The 17801-nt window shown below is 40.8% G+C and overlaps 1 protein-coding gene across 1 annotated transcript in view; it reads left to right on the top strand.

Annotated features, from left to right (window-relative positions):
- zcchc7 (zinc finger, CCHC domain containing 7) overlaps nucleotides 1-17801 on the top strand; it is a 324827-nt gene that overhangs the window by 206122 nt on the left and 100904 nt on the right. Inside the window, exons 5-6 of the mRNA XM_070880618.1 lie at nucleotides 14005-14175; nucleotides 17493-17528. Of these exons, the coding sequence (XP_070736719.1) occupies nucleotides 14005-14175; nucleotides 17493-17528 (207 nt within the window). The remainder of the gene's footprint in view (nucleotides 1-14004; nucleotides 14176-17492; nucleotides 17529-17801) is intronic.

Below are 17801 nucleotides of genomic sequence, written 5' to 3'. Positions count from 1 at the left end.
GGATGCCTTTCCTTTCTCCCTGATAGGAATGTGCTTAGTCTGTACCCAAACTATTCCTATCTCCTCCTTGAAGACCTCATTTACTATTTTACCTGCCAGTCTACCTGGGCCAGATCCCTTTTCAACTCGCAGAAATTAGCCCTTCTCCAATTGAGTATCATCACCTTTGATTGTTCTTTGTCCTTTTCCATAACAACTCTAAACCTAATATTTTGATCACTGTTTCCCAAATGCTCTCTAATTGAACCATGTTTCACTTGCCCAACTTCATTCCCCAGAACTAGATCGAGGCTAGAAACATATTGATCAAGAAAGTTCTCTTGCACATTCAAGCTTTCCTTCCCTTCCTTGTTCTTTACACCTTAGTCATTACTTTCTCTCCACAATGAGTGTTTAGCCAGTTCTTGGTAGGGCAGATAGATGGAATACTTTATGAGTGAGGAGTGTACAGTCTTGAATAGACATTATCATTGGGTAGAACCAGCTCTGTCCTTCAGAAACTTATCCCCATGTCAACTGGCCATGGTGTAACAATCCAGATGGACACACAGCTCAGACTTGATGCGTGAGAGAGGAAAGATACTGGCAGTGAATAAAAGACATTGTATAGGGATCCCCTGATGGCTGAGCAAATTTTTCTAGGAGGGTCCTAGATTTGGTCTTTGTCTGTGCTGAGTTAACTGATCTCAGCTTTGCCAGTGTCAGGAGCATTGCAATTAACATCAGCATTTCTGGATTACATAGGGGGAAATCACCCACCATTCCAGTGACCATTGCTAAAGGTGTGTACACGTGGACGTCGGTTAAGAGCAAGATTGCGTTTGGCTGTGATGTCTCTCTAGTTGAATAGCCTGCTAACATTCACTGTTGAGACACATATATAAATAATGTGAGTGACTGGAGTACTGAAGGACAACATTTTCCTGGTTGAACCATACCCCATCAAGGAGTTAATACCTTGAAGGGACAGATTGCCACAGGAAATCTAGGTACAGATAGATTTATACAGAATATCAAACTTCTATACATACATATTTATTTTTGTTTAAAAACTAGTTCTAAGAACATAATGAGAAAAATATTGTCGTATGGTGCTTTGACCATGAAAGCAGCAAGAATCAAAAATAACTTGTTTGCACATCTCTAAACTTTCTAGCCACTTGAAAAGTGTTTGATAGTTTCATCCTTATCTATTTATGTTCATAGTGCCTTCACATCCTGTTACAAAATCATCAAACTCAACCCCACCTAAAAATTTATGCCTCGTCTCAGCTGCTTCCTCACTGGTTGAAGCAGGCCTGTGTAATTCAGCAAATCCTGAGACATTACTCACTTAACAAACATCACTGTAATTACCAGCAGAGTGTTGCCCGAGTAACTGGGAGTGCAAAACCTCCATTATATCTAGAGTGAACTTCAATATAGATAAGTGTGAGGTGGTACATTTTGGTAGGAAGAATAAGGAGGCCACATACTCCTTGAAAAATAAGTGTCTAAATGGGGTAGAGAAACAGAGGGATTTGAAAGTACAGATACACAGAACACTAAAAATAACGATGCAGGTTAAATAAGGCCATTAAAAAAAGCAGACAAAGCACTTGGGTTCATTTCTGGAGGGATAGAATTGAAAAGCAGTGGGGTTATTTAAACTTATATAGAACCTTGGTGAGCCCACACTTGGAATAATCTGAACACTTCTGGTCTCCATATTATAAAATGGATATAGAAACACTGGAGAAGGTGCAAAAAAGATCTGCTAGAATGATACCAGAACTGAAAGGTTATATCTATCAGGAAATATTGAGCAGGCTGGGGCACATTTTGCTAGAAAAGAAAAGATGGGGGGATGACGTGATAGAGATCTTTAAGATCATGAAAGGATTTGATAGAGTAGACGTAAAGAAGGTGTAGGCAAGACCAGAACCAGGGGCCATAAATAAATCCAATAGGGAATTCAGGAGCAACTTCTTTATCCAGAGAGTGGTTAGAATGTGGAACTCGCTTTAAGGGGAAGCTCGATAAACACATGAAGGAGAAAGGATAAGAAGGATACATTGATGGTGTTAGATGAAGACGGGTGGGAGGAGGCTCGTTCACAGCATAAATACCAGCATGGATCTGTTGGGCCGAATGGCCTGTTTCTGTGCGGTAAATACTATCTATTTTATAGGTGGAGGTTTGATACAGGGAATAATTAATTTTATAATGACTATAACTTATAGTATAAGCTACAGTATATAATTTATACTGTAAGTTATAAGTACAAAATCTCCTGTCCTTGCACCTACCCAAAAAAATCACCAGATTATGGCATTAGTTTAAAAAGTAAACTTGTATTCGTAGGTTCTAGTAAATTGTGAAATAAAACTGTAAACAAATTTTAGTAATCAATAATAGTCTCCAAATGTAACTTTATATATTTGATGTGATGACCTTTTTAATTATATTAACACTAATAAGCCAAAACTGAAGTACCAATGTTAATCAGTGTTAAGACTGTCATGGAGGGTTTTACCAGGTTCACATCAAAGGAATTCACCTACAGTACCTGTGAACAACCAGTAAAAGCCTCTGAGTACTGCTGAGCAGCACCAGTTCATGAATTAAATAATTATGCTGATAGTAAAAAGTTAAATATCACATTGATCACTCACCATAAAGTTATGGATTAGGTTAATTTATTAAGCTTTTTGAACTTCAGAATTAAAACAGAGTTACGGCTGTCAGTGATTCCTGCGTTAAGCTCATCTCCTGGAATGTGCAGGGAATCCAAAATCCAGTCAAGCGCTTAAAAATTCTGCAGGATTTAAGTCGATTAAGACTGGAGTTACCATTTTTACAGGATACCGATTTAGAGGAGAAAGTGTCCTTAAAGTTTAAGAAATTACATTTGGTGAAAATATACCCTACTTTTAATGGAAGAAAATGGGTCGGTAATGCTGGTTCATGAATCTGTTTCATTCACAGTGGAACTGTGTGAAGGACCCAGAGAGGAGAGATATATCATGGTTCCTTTGACATGATTAGGGTTACTGTGAGTAACCTGTATGCACATAATACAGGTTGAGTGTCCAAAATCCAGAATCCGGAATGTTCCAGAATCCGGACTCCAGACCGATTGGTGGCAGGGTCGTCCGGAATCCGTAAAATGTTCCGGAATTTGGACCAGCAACCCGGTCGACCTTGGGGCCCCGTCGTTGCCCGACCTCGGGCTTCGCCTCCATTCACCTCGCCGCCACTGCCCTTACCTCGGGGCCCCGCCGCTGCCCGACCTCGGGCCTCACCTTGCCACCGCTGACCTTGCCCCGCTGCCGCTCACCTCACCCCGCCCGCTGCCGCTGCCCTTACCTCGGGGCCTCCTCACCGGCCTGCCCCAACACCACCTCTGCAATGGGGCCCGCCAGTCCGAACACCTCGATGGTGGCGGCCCGTCCGAACACCTCCTCGGCGGCGGGCCCCGCCTAACAACCTCCTGGACGGGGCCAGCGACCAGACCAGCTCTTCAGAGAGCAACCGCCTTCTCCCCCTACCTTTCTGACGTTCCTAAATCCAGAAATACCCAAACCTGGGCTCGGGTGTTTCCGGATTTGTGACGTCAGAAAGACGTTCCAAAGTCCGGAAAAACACAAAATCCGGAATGGCCTCTGCCCCGAGGATTTCCATATTTTGGACACTGCACCTGTACAGGTTCTTATCTAATGTTAAAGAAGTAGCTAAACTTCAATACATTATAGATAGGGACTTCAGTCTTGTTGCAGGTCAAACTTTTCTTTAAGAAAATGTAACAACATTGTGGGAGGTTAGGGTGGTCTTTGAGTTACATAAGAACATAAGAAATAGGAGCAGGGTTAGGCCATTTGGCCCCTTGAGCCTGCTCCGCCATTTAATAAGATCATGGCTGATCTGAAAGTTAAGCAGAGAGATGGACCTAATAAATATATGGTGGTTATATTACCTTGCCATTTTACTACTTATTCTCCATGGCTGACCAATCATCCTGAATTGACAGTTTTTAGATGCAGCAGGAGAAGATGAGAATATGATTAGGTACAAGTACTGAGCAAATGGTGATCCCAGCTCACAATGGTCTCCCACACATTCAATCCTCTTTCTGAATAAAATAAATCTAGCCAGCTGAGAATGAACAATAATTTGCTGTTTGGCATCCCCCTCCACCTTAAAACAAAGACTAGAAACAGTAAGAGTGACCTGCAGACAAATAGCTTTTCAGTGACTTCTGGGACATTCAATGGGAAGGCCTAAAGACAGTTATAAGGACACTTTGTAAACACTGCTGTGGCCAAAATTCAAGGTCCACTTGCTGGAGATTTGACACAAAACTTCCCATTCAGAAGAAACACTCAGAAATAATAAAGGCTAAATGTAATCTTGCCCTCTGCTAACAGAATTCTTACTGTTGGACAACACAATGGTTCTTTGGTGGGGAGCAGAAAATTTACTAATTAGGCAGATAAAACAAACTGAAGCAACTGCAGCAGTCCCATTGATTAGGACCAGGGGAAGGGTGATGCAGACAAACCCCATTAAAATTGAACAGTAGGTCTATGAATGTTGCACGCTTCTGTACCAAGCAGAATATCAGGGAGGAGCTGCTGGGTACAATAGGTTCTTTACAGCTCAAAAGATTCCAATGCTGGACGAATCTCTAATCAATTGGAGCACCTCAATTGGTGCAAAGGGCAAGAAGAAACATGCAAAGGGGTAAGTATCCAGCTCATATGGGTCCAATAGAATTTGAAAAAAAGTTCCTACTAAGAGACTTTCAACTCCATATGACACCCAGGAACACTTTTATTTCAAAAAAATCTTGTTTGCAAAGTACTGCCAACGATACTGGAGCATTGAATGGAATTAGTGCTTCCAAATGTTATTTGGTGCAAAAGACCATTGTAAAGGTCAGTTACTTCTCTGACAGCCTAAGGAAGCTTGCACAACACACACCATCAGATTTTTTACACAAGTTTTCCACCATGACACAGAAGATGTTTTGATATAGCCAATGGAAGCACCAGTGTAGTCTGATGAAATTTGGTTTCAACCCTGGTTTCGTGAGATAAGAGCTCTGTACAAGGCTCTTCTAGCTTCAATTGCATTGTGTGGTACTATTTGTTCTTTGTTTAAGTTGGCTATAAGAACACATGGCAAGGATACCTATTTTCCTCTGTTACTATTTGTAGTGACTTTGGAATACCTAGCAGTTAGCACATGGATAGATCTCTTTATCCAAAACATATGGTTAAGATGTAAAGAGTATGAAATATTCCTGTATGTGGATGCAGCAGTGCAGTTACAGACCTCTAACCTTAACCTTACCTCTCCCACCTGATGGGTTTCAGTTGGGATTATGAAAATCAGAGGCAATTCTGCAAAATAGGAGGTGCTTGCAGAGTGCAGCTGTGGGATATGATCCAACTTATCATCTTCAGAAGGGATAATTCCTAGCACACATTTCTTGTTAGATGTTAACAGTTCCTAATTATGGCAAACAGCAAGAAAGACCTGAGAGGTAGAAAGTGCAATCCCTCCCATTGGTGATTTGTGCACTCTCAAGATGAACATAATACACAGGCTTAAGTGCATTGATTGTCTTGGCAATGCAAGCAGACGAGTTATGGAAAACCAAGCAGACATTCTTGAACTTCCCATGGGAGGGGAAGCCCCCCCCCCCCCCCCCAGATTACTCTTAAACTGCTGCAAAGGAATAAAACCAAGGAGTATTGTGCCTACCCTATCCCTATATTATACCAAGGAGTATTGTGCCTACCCTATCGCTACATTATACCAAAGAGTATTGTGCCTACCCTATCCCTATATTATACCAAGGAGTATTGTGCCTACCGTATAATTTAAATGGAGAAAAATTGCAAAGTGCTGCAGTACAAAGGGACCTGGGGGTCCTTGTGCATGAAACACAAAAAGTTAGTATGCAGGAAGGCAAATGGAATGTTGGCCTTTATTGCAAGGGGGATAGAGTATAAAAGCAGAGAAGTCCTGCTACAACTGTACAGGGTATTGGTGAGGCCACACCAAGAGAACTGTGTTCAGTTTTGGTCTCCGTATTTAAGGAAGGATATACCGGTACTTGCATTGGAGGCTGTTCAGAGAAGGTTCACTAGGTTGATTCCGGAGATGAGGGGTTTGACTTATGAAGATAGGTTGAGTAGGTTGGGCCTATACACATTGGAGTTCAGAAGAATGAGAAGTGATCTTATCAAAACATATAAGATAATGAGGGGGCTCGCCAAGGTGGATGCAGAGAGGATATTTCCACTCATAGGGGAAACTAAAACTAAAGGGCATAGTCTCAGAATAAGGGGCCGCCCATTTAAAACTGAGATAAGGAGGAATTTCTTCTCTGAGGGTTATAAATCTGTGGAATTCTCTGCCTCAGAGAGTTGTGGAGGCTGGGTCATTGAATATATTTAAGGCAGAGATAGACAGATTTTTGAGCAATAAGGGAATAAAGAGTTATGGGAAGTGGGCAGAGAAGTGGAGCTGAGTCCATGATCAGATCAGCCATGATCTTATTAAATGGCGGAGCAGGCTCGAGGGGTCAAATGGCCTATTCCTGCTCCTGCTCCTGTTTCTTATGTTCATATCCCCATGTGTCTACAACATCTCCAATATGTATCAAGAAATATTGTGCTTACCACATCCCCAAACTATACCAAGCAGTATGGTGGCTACTAGATCTCCAAGTGATACCAAGGCAAAAAACAAAAAGGGCCACATTACAGCAAAATTCTAAAGAGGCAAAGTGTGTTTAAAAAGAGAAGCCTGAAGGCTCTGTGCCTCTATGCGAGGAATATTCGGAATAAGGTGGACGAATTAACTGCGCAGACAGCAGTTAATGGATATGATGTAATTGGCATCACGGAGACATGGCTCCAGGGTGACCAAGGCTGGGAATTCAACATCCAGGGGTATTCAACATTTAGGAAGGATAGGCAGAGAGGAAAAGGAGGTGGGGTGGCGTTGCTGGTTAAAGAGGAAATTAATGCAATAGTAAGGAGGGACATCAGCTTGGATGATGTGGAATCGGTATGGGTGGAGCTGCGGAATACCAAAGGGCAGAAAACGCTAGTGGGAGTTGTGTACAGACCACCAAACAGTAGTAGTGAGGTTGGGGACAGCATCAAACAAGAAATAAGGGATGTGTGCAATAAAGGTACAGCAGTTATCATAGGCGACTTTAATCTACATATTGATTGGGCTAACCAAACTGGTAGCAATGTGGTGGAGGAGAATTTCCTGGAGTGTATTAGGGATGGTTTTCTAGAGCAACATGTCGAGGAACCAACTAGAGAGCTGGCGATCCTAGACTGGATGATATATAATGAGAAGGGACTAATTAGCAATCTTGTTGTGCGAGGCCTCTTGGCCATAATATGGTAGAATTCTTTATTAAGATGGAGAGTGACACAGTTAATTTGGAAACTAGGGTCCTGAACTTAAGGAAAGGTAACTTCGACGGAATGAGATGTGAATTGGCTAGAATAGACTGGCAAAGGATACTTAAAGGGTTGACGGTGGATAAGCAATGGCAAACATTTAAAGATCACATGGATGAACTTCAGCAATTGTACATCCCTGTCTGGTGTAAAAATAAAACGGGGAAGGTGGCTCAACTGTGGCTAACAAGGGAAATTAAGGATAGTGTTAAAAGCAAGGAAGAGGCATATAAATTGGCTAGAAAAAGCAACAAACCTGAGGACTGGGAGAAATTTAGAATTCAACAGAGGAGGACTAAGGGTTTAATTAAGAGGGGGAAAATAGAGTACGAGAGGAAGCTTGCAGGGAACATAAAAACTGACTGCAAAAGCTTCTATAAATATGTGAAGAGAAAAATATTAATGAAGACAAACATAGGTCCCTTGTAGTCGGATTCAGATGAATTTATAATGGGGAACAAAGAAATGGCAGACCAATTGAACAAATACTTCGGTTCTGTCTTCACGAAGGAAGACACAAATAACCTTCCGAATGTACTAGGGGTCAGTGGGTCTTGTGAGAAGGAGGAACTGAAGGATATCCTTATTAGGCGGGAAATTGTGTTAGGGAAATTGATGGGTTTGAAGGCCGATCAATCCCCGGGGCCTGATAGTCTGCATCCCAGAATACTTAAGGAAGTGGCCCTAGAAATAGTGGATGCATTGGTGATCATTTTCCAACAGTATCGACTCTGGATCAGTTCCTATGGACTGGAGGGTATCTAATGTAACACCACTTTTTAAAAAAGCAGGGAGAGAGAAACGGGTAATTATAGACCAGTTAGCCTGACCTCAGTAGTGGGGAAAATGTTGGAATCAATCATTAAGGATGAAATAGCAGCGCATTTGGAAAGCAGTGACAGGATCGGTCTAAGTCAGCATGGATTTATGAAAGGGAAATCATGCTTGACCAATCTTCTGGAATTTTTTGAGGATTGAACTAGCAGAGTGGATAAGGGAGAACCAGTGGATGTGGTGTATTTGGACTTTCAAAAGACTTTTGACAAGGTCCCGCACAAGAGATTGGTGTGCAAAATCAAAGCGCATGGTATTGGGGGCAATGTCCTTTGCAGAATGGCAGGCAGTGACTAGTGGAATGCCACAGGGCTCCGTGCTGGGAACCCAGCTCTTTACAATATACATTAACGATTTAGATGAAGGAATTGAGTGTCATATCTCCAAGTTTGCAGATGACACTAAACTGGGTGGCGGTGTGAGCTGTGAGGAGGACGCTAAGAGGCTGCAGGGTGACTTGGACAGGTTAGGTGAGTGGGAATGTATGACAGATGCAGTATAATGTGGATAAATGTGTGGTTATCCATTTTGGGGGCAAAAACACGAAGGCAGAATACTATCTGAATGGTGGCAGATTAGGAAAAGGGGAGGTGCAACAAAAGACCTGGGTGTCCTGGTTCATCAGTCATTGAAAGTTGGCAAGCAGGTACAGCAGGCGGCGAAGAAGGCAAATGGTATGTTGGCCTTCATAGCTAGGGGATTTGAGTATAGGAGCAGGGAGGTCTTACTGCAGTTGTACAGGGCCTTAGTGAGGCCTCACCTGGAATATTGTGTTCAGTTTTGGTCTCCTAATCCGAGGAAGGACGTTCTTGCTATTGAGAGAGTGCAGCGAAGGTTCACCAGACTGATTTCTGGGATGGCTGGACTGACATATGAGGAGAGACTGCATCAACTGGGCCTTTATTCACTGGAGTTTAGAAGGATGAGAGGGACGTATAAGATTCTCATAGAAACGTATAAGATTCTGACGGGACTGGATAGGTTAGATGCGGGAAGAATGTTCCCGATGTTGGGGAAGTCCAGAACCAGGGGACATTCTCTTAGGATAAGGGGTAGGCCACTTAGGACTGAGATGAGGAGAAACTTCTTCACTCAGAGAGTTGTTGACCTGTGGAATTCCCTGCCGCAGAGAGTTGTTGATACCAGTGCATTGGCTATATTCAAGAGGGAGTTAGATATGGCCCTTACGGCTAAGGGGATCAAGGGGTATGGAGAGAAAGCAGGAAAGGGGTACTAAAGTGCATGATCAGCCATGATCTTATTGAATGGCGGTGCAGGCTCGAAGGGCCGAATGGCCTTCTCCTGCACCTATTTTCTATGTTAATATTGTGCCTACCAGAACCCCAAGCTATAAGACTGGTCATTCAATTTTGACACCTGACACAATGAATTTCCCCCTGCTAGAGGGTTCAGGTTGGATGGAGTGAAGACAGTTATGGTATCCAAAACCACGTCTAGAAATAATTTATTTTACATCCCTAGGATAGGTTAAAATCTCAAAAATAAATTATGTTCTTCTCTTGCAACTATTTACTTGCATGCAACATCTGGTTTGAGACTGATTTGTCTTTGTGCTGCCTCCCTAATGGGGAAACTCTTTAATATTATAGATTGTCAGCCAGTAATGTTCCACAATTAGGCAATGGCTGGAGTCGGCTATTTAAGGACTTTAATGAAGGAGGGCTTCTCAAATAATTTCCAACAAACAAGCAGTTCAAGGCTCCCATCAGTAATTCTCCAAGCTCTTGGAATTTGGAGGAGCGTTGGCCACTTCTGAGTTGATTGGCTGCCACTGAATCTCTGAGCTTGGAAAGTTTATCTGGCAAGGAACTTGCATTCAAGTGTAGGAAACCGTGGGGTAAATTTTATTTTTCACTGCCTGGGTGGATTGGATTGCTTGCCTGTTAGAAAATCCACGTGATTTTCATTACATTGAAATCAACGGGATGAAAATTGAGCAGCTGATCCGCTCTGCCAGATTACCACCCAGCTGCTGAAGACAAAACTTTACCCCAGTATAATTAACTAAGCAGGAAAGCTCTGGGAGATGCATCTTGCACTTGCATTCATTTCAACAAAAGCAAAATACTGCAGATGCTGGAAATCTGAAATAGAAACAGAAAATGCTGGAAATACTCAGCAGGTCAGGCAGCATCTGTGGAGAGAGAAAAAGAGTTAACGTTTCAGGTCGATGACCTTTCGTCAGTTCTGTTTCTCTCGCTCCACAAATGCTGCTTGACCTGTGAGTATTTCCAGCTTTTTCTGTTCTTACTATCAATTTGTTTAAGTCCTTGCTTGGCACCCAGCAGGGTACACATTAAATTAATTAACATTGAAATAACATTCCCGTTAAGCTGCAACAGTGTGGAGATTCCGCGCAGGCAGCTCACCAGAGAAAGCACGCATGCCCGAAAATGTGAATGGGCCGTGCAGCCAGTTAAAGGGACCGTGCACGAAAAAAATAAATTAGAGGAAACATTGCCTTGAAGACCTTCCACCAATTCACCTACACTCCACATAGAAAGGCTAAACTGGGCTACTTGCCTAAGAATTGATGATGTCTTTGTGGCCCAGAAGAAAGTCCTCCCCTTCACATACTGTGGTACTGTCCTGAAATTTCTGCCTTTGACCAGCAGTAATATATGCCGTAGCCAAGGCAGCTTGGGTAGTCATTGATCCTTAATTATATGCACTAAAATTACTGCTGGTGATTAAACTCCATCAGTGGCATAAAAGCTTATTTTCCTGGTGTACTGATTAAGGGAACCACCTTTATACTCTTACAAAAGCAAAATACTGCAGATGCTGGAATCTGGAAAAAAACAGAAAATGCTGGAAATCTCAGCAGGTCAGGCAGCATCTGTGGAGAGAAATAGAGTTAACGTTTCGGGTCGATGACCCATCGTCCGAACTGGAGAGTGTTTGGAAAGAACAGATTCTTAACAAGCACTGAAAGTGGGAGGGGAAGAAGGAACAAAAGGGAAGATCCGTGATAGGTTGGAAGACAGGAAAGATTAGAGAGACAAGGGTACCACCTTTATACTCTTACAAAAGCAAAATACAGCAGATGCTGGAATCTGGAATGAAAACTAAAAATGCTCGAAATCACAGCGGGTAGGCAGTGTTAGTGTCGGATGGCAATCAATTTAAAGATGCAAAACTATTTTGACACTCAAATACAAATTAGATTTTTTTTTAAAAGCAGCATTTTGGTATACTGTACACGACTAATTTAAGCCATGCTGTGGCAAGTGTTGCATGCTTGGCAGTAAAACAGTGTCTTTGCACCTATAGTTCCCAAAGCTCTTCGCCACTGGGGTTTTTCCTAGTGTCATTTCTGGGTCTGTTGTAGACTAATTGATAGAGATTAATAGCTATGATTAGCCAACAACTCCATTATCATGGTATCATGTGACTACCAAGGTGGTAGAAAGTGAACGAGATGGACTCTGGCCTAGCAATTTCCCTTCTCCTATGAAAACAGTTTAACTGTTCCTGATCATGATGGATAAGTGGTTCTGTACTTCACAGGTCAAGGATTTTTGTACATTTCGCACACTTACCCTGCCATTCACTCATTAACTTTTCAAGGACCAATGCAATAATTTCCAAACTTAATTGGGTTACACTATTCTCTTCTTCTGCTTGAACTTTTGAATGATTTTCTTTCTTTTCCTTTCTCTTTTTCTAGCTCTCTCAATTCATTCTTTCCTTCTCTATTTCTCTTTCTATATCTAATTTGAATCGAATTCTCATCCTATTTCCATCTCCGTCATTCACTCTGTTCCGTTCTCTAATCTTTTCTTTTATTGGTTAAGGAGATGGACCATTTGGCTGGATGCTCAGGAGGTCCCAGACTGACGTCGCTGTGCCATTATCGCTTCAATGTTCCAGCAATTTAGGAACGATTCCAAAGATTTTTTTCAAACCATCTTGATTTGAGGCAGCCCAGTTTACATCTGTCTAAATTACATTTATAACATAAACCCATTTAAAGAAAATTAAGGCGGTGGGAGGGGGAAGATTTGCTGATGGGAAACCCGGTAGTAAGGATTTCCCGCACATCCTGCCAAATTTAATTGCAGGGTGTCTTTTACATTTTTTCAATGGGTTTTTCACCCAGCATTAGTCCAGATTGACAGGCATTCTGTTCATTGGGCTGGAAATCAGCCCGGGAGTGGAGGTTGGGTAAATCTGACTTCGCGCGATGGTCAGTCTTGTGAGGGGGGAGATACGGACATCGCAGAGCGAGATAAGGACATCATGGGGCGAGGATACAGACGTAGTTGAGGGTGGGGGGGGGGAAGTATGGACCTCGCCGGCGGGTGGGGTGGGGGGGATACGGACATCACGGGGAAATAAGGACATCGTGGGGGTAAGATACAGGCATCGCCGGGTGTGAGCGTTGGACCTCGTGGGAAGATACGGACATTACAGGGGAATGGTGGGGACGTCTGACATCATGGGGGGAAATATGGACATCGGGGAGGTTGAAATGGAAGTTGTTGAATTCTATATCGCGGGGGGTGAATATGACGTCGCTGGGGCTCGACCGATTGTGTGGAGGTAAGCTTGCTGGGCCTGGGGGAAACACGCCTGCTTATCTTGGCCCACAAGCAGTCCAATAAAGAGACTTACCTCATGAAAATGAAGTTAACATGGAGGCACACAGCTTCCTTAAAAGATCTTAGTGACTGACCCCCCTTCTGAGAGCAGGTTGGTCGCCCCACCCCGACCCACCTTCGTTAAAACCATCCTTTGGAGTGCAAATCCCCTCCTGCAAATGTCACAACAAAAGGAGTAGATTTATTCATGTAAAAGTGTTTTCTGTAGGAGCTTGTTTGATGAAATGGGCTTTGTTTTTATATTTTTTATTGATTTTTACAAACTTACAATATGACAGATAAGACCAACTGGTTCTTATATTTGTTCGCCACTTATTTCTGCAGCTTTATTGGCCAATGTATCTCAATTTTGCTTCTGTACATTTTCAAGGTTTTATTCAGAATGCCTCAGTTTTCCTCTGATTTTTAGTTCAATATATTTTGCCTGGCTTAAATTATTTGCCACTTAATTCCACAGCTTTTTCCAACTGAGGTGCCTCATTTTTGTTTCTGAGCTGTCTTTCTTTTGAAAATCAGGGCGATTGCACATGCACCGCAGGGTCTGTTTTCCTCCGATTTTTAAAAAATTCAATGTATTTTTCCTGGTAGTATAATATATAGATTATTATAGAATGGCATATCCTTTGGCTCACTATGAGCAACACCATTGGAGATCCACCAGTTTCAGAATATATTTATCTGTCATGTGTATTATGATACAAGATAACATGCAGATCAACAGCAGAACTTAATCCCATCAGTTGCAAGTTTGTCAGAACCTGAAACAATGGACGATACTGGTGAAATGGTGAGCACCAAAATCAAACGAACAAATGAAAAACATTAAAGGAACCTGTATTTTAAATTGAAAAATTCTAAAATTATAATTATAAAAGCACAATGCATATAAATTATTTTGATATCTTTGACTCTTCCATCATGCTTGAATTTTCATGATCAGTCCCCAAATAATTGGAACAAAAGCTGGAGGAAACCAAAGCTGAATCGCAGTTCTCTCTTATTGTATCTGTTACAAGGCAATATTCTATAATCGGCAGAGTTTGTTAAAAATGTTAAATGCTCTTTCCTTGCAGAAATTGCTAGCCTGTTGTTTGTGTGGGGTTAGAGGTCACCTTCAGAGAGGCTGCCCGGAGAGATATTGTACAAACTGTAACATGCCTGGGCACTGGTTTCAGAACTGCATTGAAAGGGCATATTGGAAAAAACAGTGTCATCGCTGTCAAATGACCGGGCACTACGCTGATGTGAGTATTCTATTCATTAAAGAAACAAAGAATATCAATGGCATGCCTGCTATTAAATTGAGACTGGCGAATACACTGTCAACTCCCAAAATACTATCACTAAGAAATCAATTTGCACATATTCCTTTGTGTTTATAGCTGTAATTCTTTTGTAATTGCAATATTTGTGAATTTTGACCTGCCATTGATGTAGAATGCTTTGTTACATTGAAATTTATTCTTTCATCTTGAGACACATTTTAAAATGTAAACACTGGTCACATCTCAAAACATTTTTAAAGATATTTAGATTTTAAGGATTTAGATTGATTTGATGTATGACTGCACTGAAGTGTAAAACAAATTCACCGTTTCCCATAAAGCGACTTCCAGAGGGCCTGACCTTGCTGTGTTGAGCTGACTTACAGCATGCAGCAGGGCATCCTTAACAAAAACCAAGCTGACAAAACACCAGAGATTGCAGTAAAAATAGAAATGTAAGTTGTCTACAGTGATTGTAGTTCTGGTGCCAGGCCACAGATCAGTTAGTGCTGCAAGACTTTTTCTGAGTGGAACGGATGTAGCAGCAGGGTCCCAAGTCTCCTGGGCAAGCCGCTCACTCATTAGGACCTGCCATTACCAGTACCAATGTTATGCATGTATGTGACGTGCATTCTGTTATTGTATGCTCTGCTTGTCAGTGTGCAGTTTCCTGACACTCACTTATGTCACTCTTTATTCAGAAAGGAAGAAGCTTTTGATAATTTGACAAGACAAGCTCTTAAACGATCTAGGTCATGGCCTTCACTGTCTGTGATTGTGAACATATTTTCTGAAAGCCCTGTCAGTCATCACAGCTACATTTTCTCCCAGAGACCTCCTGGCAGAGTAGAATTTTTGCTAATTTATCCATTTGTGGTTACATATACATACGGAGTGTGAGGATGTATATACATTTTGGGATTTTTTTCTGCAAGTCGTTAAACCATAGGTTAAAATTTCCTGTGTTCTATTCCCAGCAGGATTTTGTATAAAGGCTCTCTAGTACAAGACAGACAACTGTCTAAGGATAGCTGAAAGAAGGAAAGGCCGTTTAGTGGTGTTTTGTGTTTGTTCATTGTTGTGGAAATATGAGAACTGGTGGCAAGGGCCCTGTCTATTGAGCACTCAAGTCTCTGTCAGCTGTCGGGGCCTGTTAAAAATTGAGTGTTTTATTTTCTTTGATGTTCACATTTGAGAATAGGGAAGTAGGAATTAAACAGCAGATGCACAAAACTGTATTTTATTTTCCAAAACTGTAATTTACACCTGATAAATTATACAGAGATCGCCGCATGAGCTGAGGCAGCACCGTGACTGTTGAAAATACGTTTTTTGCGTAGAACTGTTGAAAGCTGAGATGTGCACTTCCTGCCAAAGTTACAGAAATAAGTTTTTTGCACACAAATAAAATAGAAAATGCAAATTTAAAGAACACAAAGAAGTTTAACTTTTGGGAAAGTAAAATTAAAATATAAAAGCGTATCAACAAATCGATTTCCATTTCTTGTATATTTAAAAAAAGTACTTTAGATAGAGTACAAAGAGATGCGCCACTTACTCATGCCACCTGGATCATTCCAACTATGATGTTCAGTCATCACTATACAGGAAGAGAATGGAAAGACAATTTTGTTAGTGACTCAAGTGTTATATCGATACACATTGAGATGAACCCTCAGCAGGTATAAGGAAATTAATCAGCTTCCCAAAATATATGTTAGCAGCAATTTCAGCGCACAATCTGTTAACACGCCAATGCTAATGTACGAACAGCCCGAGGCCATTTTAACCTGTATATCTTCTGAAGAGTTGCCCTGCAACAACAAACACTTGTACATAAGTGTACAGAAGGCGAACCCATCATGCTCCATGCTGTTGCTGTGTTTTTACAAAGGTTTCATTTTATGGGGTCCACCTACAAAGAGGAGAACATTAAGTATTTTCTGTATATTTAAAAGAAAAGGTCAATGCAGCAGATTTGGGTGTTGGTTGCCCAAAGTGCACTAAATGGAAGATTTTCTTTATTTATATTTAAAATCCTAATTATTTCATCTAGAAGGACTGCCAGTAAACAAAAATGGAGGAAAAGTCAAACAGCATTGCCTTTGGTGCTTATAAGAGAACTCTAAAATCTTAATATGTTTCTTTATTCATTTCTAATATTTTCTATTTTATTTTTATAAAGGACATCAGATCGATATGTAAAATCACAAAGCATATTTTTATTTACAATGGTTGAGTCAATATCAAAAATCTTGTGTTTCTATTGTGTTTGATTGGGGTGCAGAAATTCTCCCGCTGGCTTATGTTTTCTTAAATATTGTTGCTTTTAAAAGCCTAACAAAATAATAATTGAAATCTTGATCTAAGAAATTTAAAATTAATTTTTACCAACGAGTTGTTGCTAAAGGACTTAATTTAATATAAATATTTCCATAAATATTCAACATACAGTACAGCAAATGGATACTGCTTAGGTCATTCCATGGCTAAAAATGAATTGCTTGAAATAATCCCTGGCATTGCTACACTCAATAATTTTGCATGAATACCTAAAACAGTTGTTTTACACAAAAAAATCTTAAATAATAGGCAAACATCTGCTCAATTTTTGTCCCATTTCAATGCTGTCAGAATTTGCAAAATTTGATGGTTCATTTTATTTGGGTGGGGTGTGGGTACTTGATACCTGGACAAAAAACAACCTTGGTTGTAGCAATTCTTAATCAAAAATTGGGAATAGTAAACCTGATGGTTTCAAGAGATCATCGCACTGGTTTGAAAATAGAGAAACTAAACTCTTTTATAGATGTACTGTTTTGAAATTTTTCTGCAAAAAACATTCATTTGAACTTTTTCTGAAGAGTGTCCATACTTTTGTTGCCGTTTGTTCTTTGAAAAGGTCTGAGAATCTCTTTATTGGAGTTTATCAGTCTACTTGGTCAAGTTCAGGGAAAATTTCAACTACATGAATTGGTATTGTCTGCATTCAATAGTCGGTTGACCAATAACAATTTTGCTGTCTGTCCAAATTCCAAACACTCCCCTGAATGTTTTAAAGCACTTTTATTAATTTCAATTTAGATCCTCCATTTATTTATGATGCGACTGAAATGCTATTAAACTGTCGACCAGACAAGGAAAGTTTGCATTTCTAAAGCTTTAATGAAATCCTTTTTGGTCTAACCTTTTTTCAAACAAAGATCAGTGGCTGTTTATTAGACCAAAACATCCGTACTGTTAAGCTGGTGTATCACTTGCCCTGAGCTGATTGTCTTTCTTTTCCTCTCTTATAGGATTGTCCTGAAATATGGAGACAGTACCATTTAACGGTAACTAATACATTTCTTTTTACTAAAACTTCATTTTAATTTTACTGTAGCAGAATTTGTCTGTTACAGTTTTTCAATGTACCATTGCAAACAAGTCAGTCATTTTATTTTTATATGCTATGATTTGGTGTAGCTACAATGGTGTATCAAACAGTGGCACTATATAGGTAGAGCAGCAATCACTGTATCATGTTACTCATTTTTGTATGTTTTTTCGGGCAGAATGTCGATTCAGGTAGAATCCACTGAATAAAATGGACATCTGTCAGCACT

This window comes from Pristiophorus japonicus, chromosome 1, assembly GCF_044704955.1.
Source record: "Pristiophorus japonicus isolate sPriJap1 chromosome 1, sPriJap1.hap1, whole genome shotgun sequence".
Classification (NCBI taxonomy): Eukaryota; Metazoa; Chordata; class Chondrichthyes; family Pristiophoridae; genus Pristiophorus; species Pristiophorus japonicus.
This window is presented reverse-complemented; position numbering and strand designations above follow the sequence as displayed.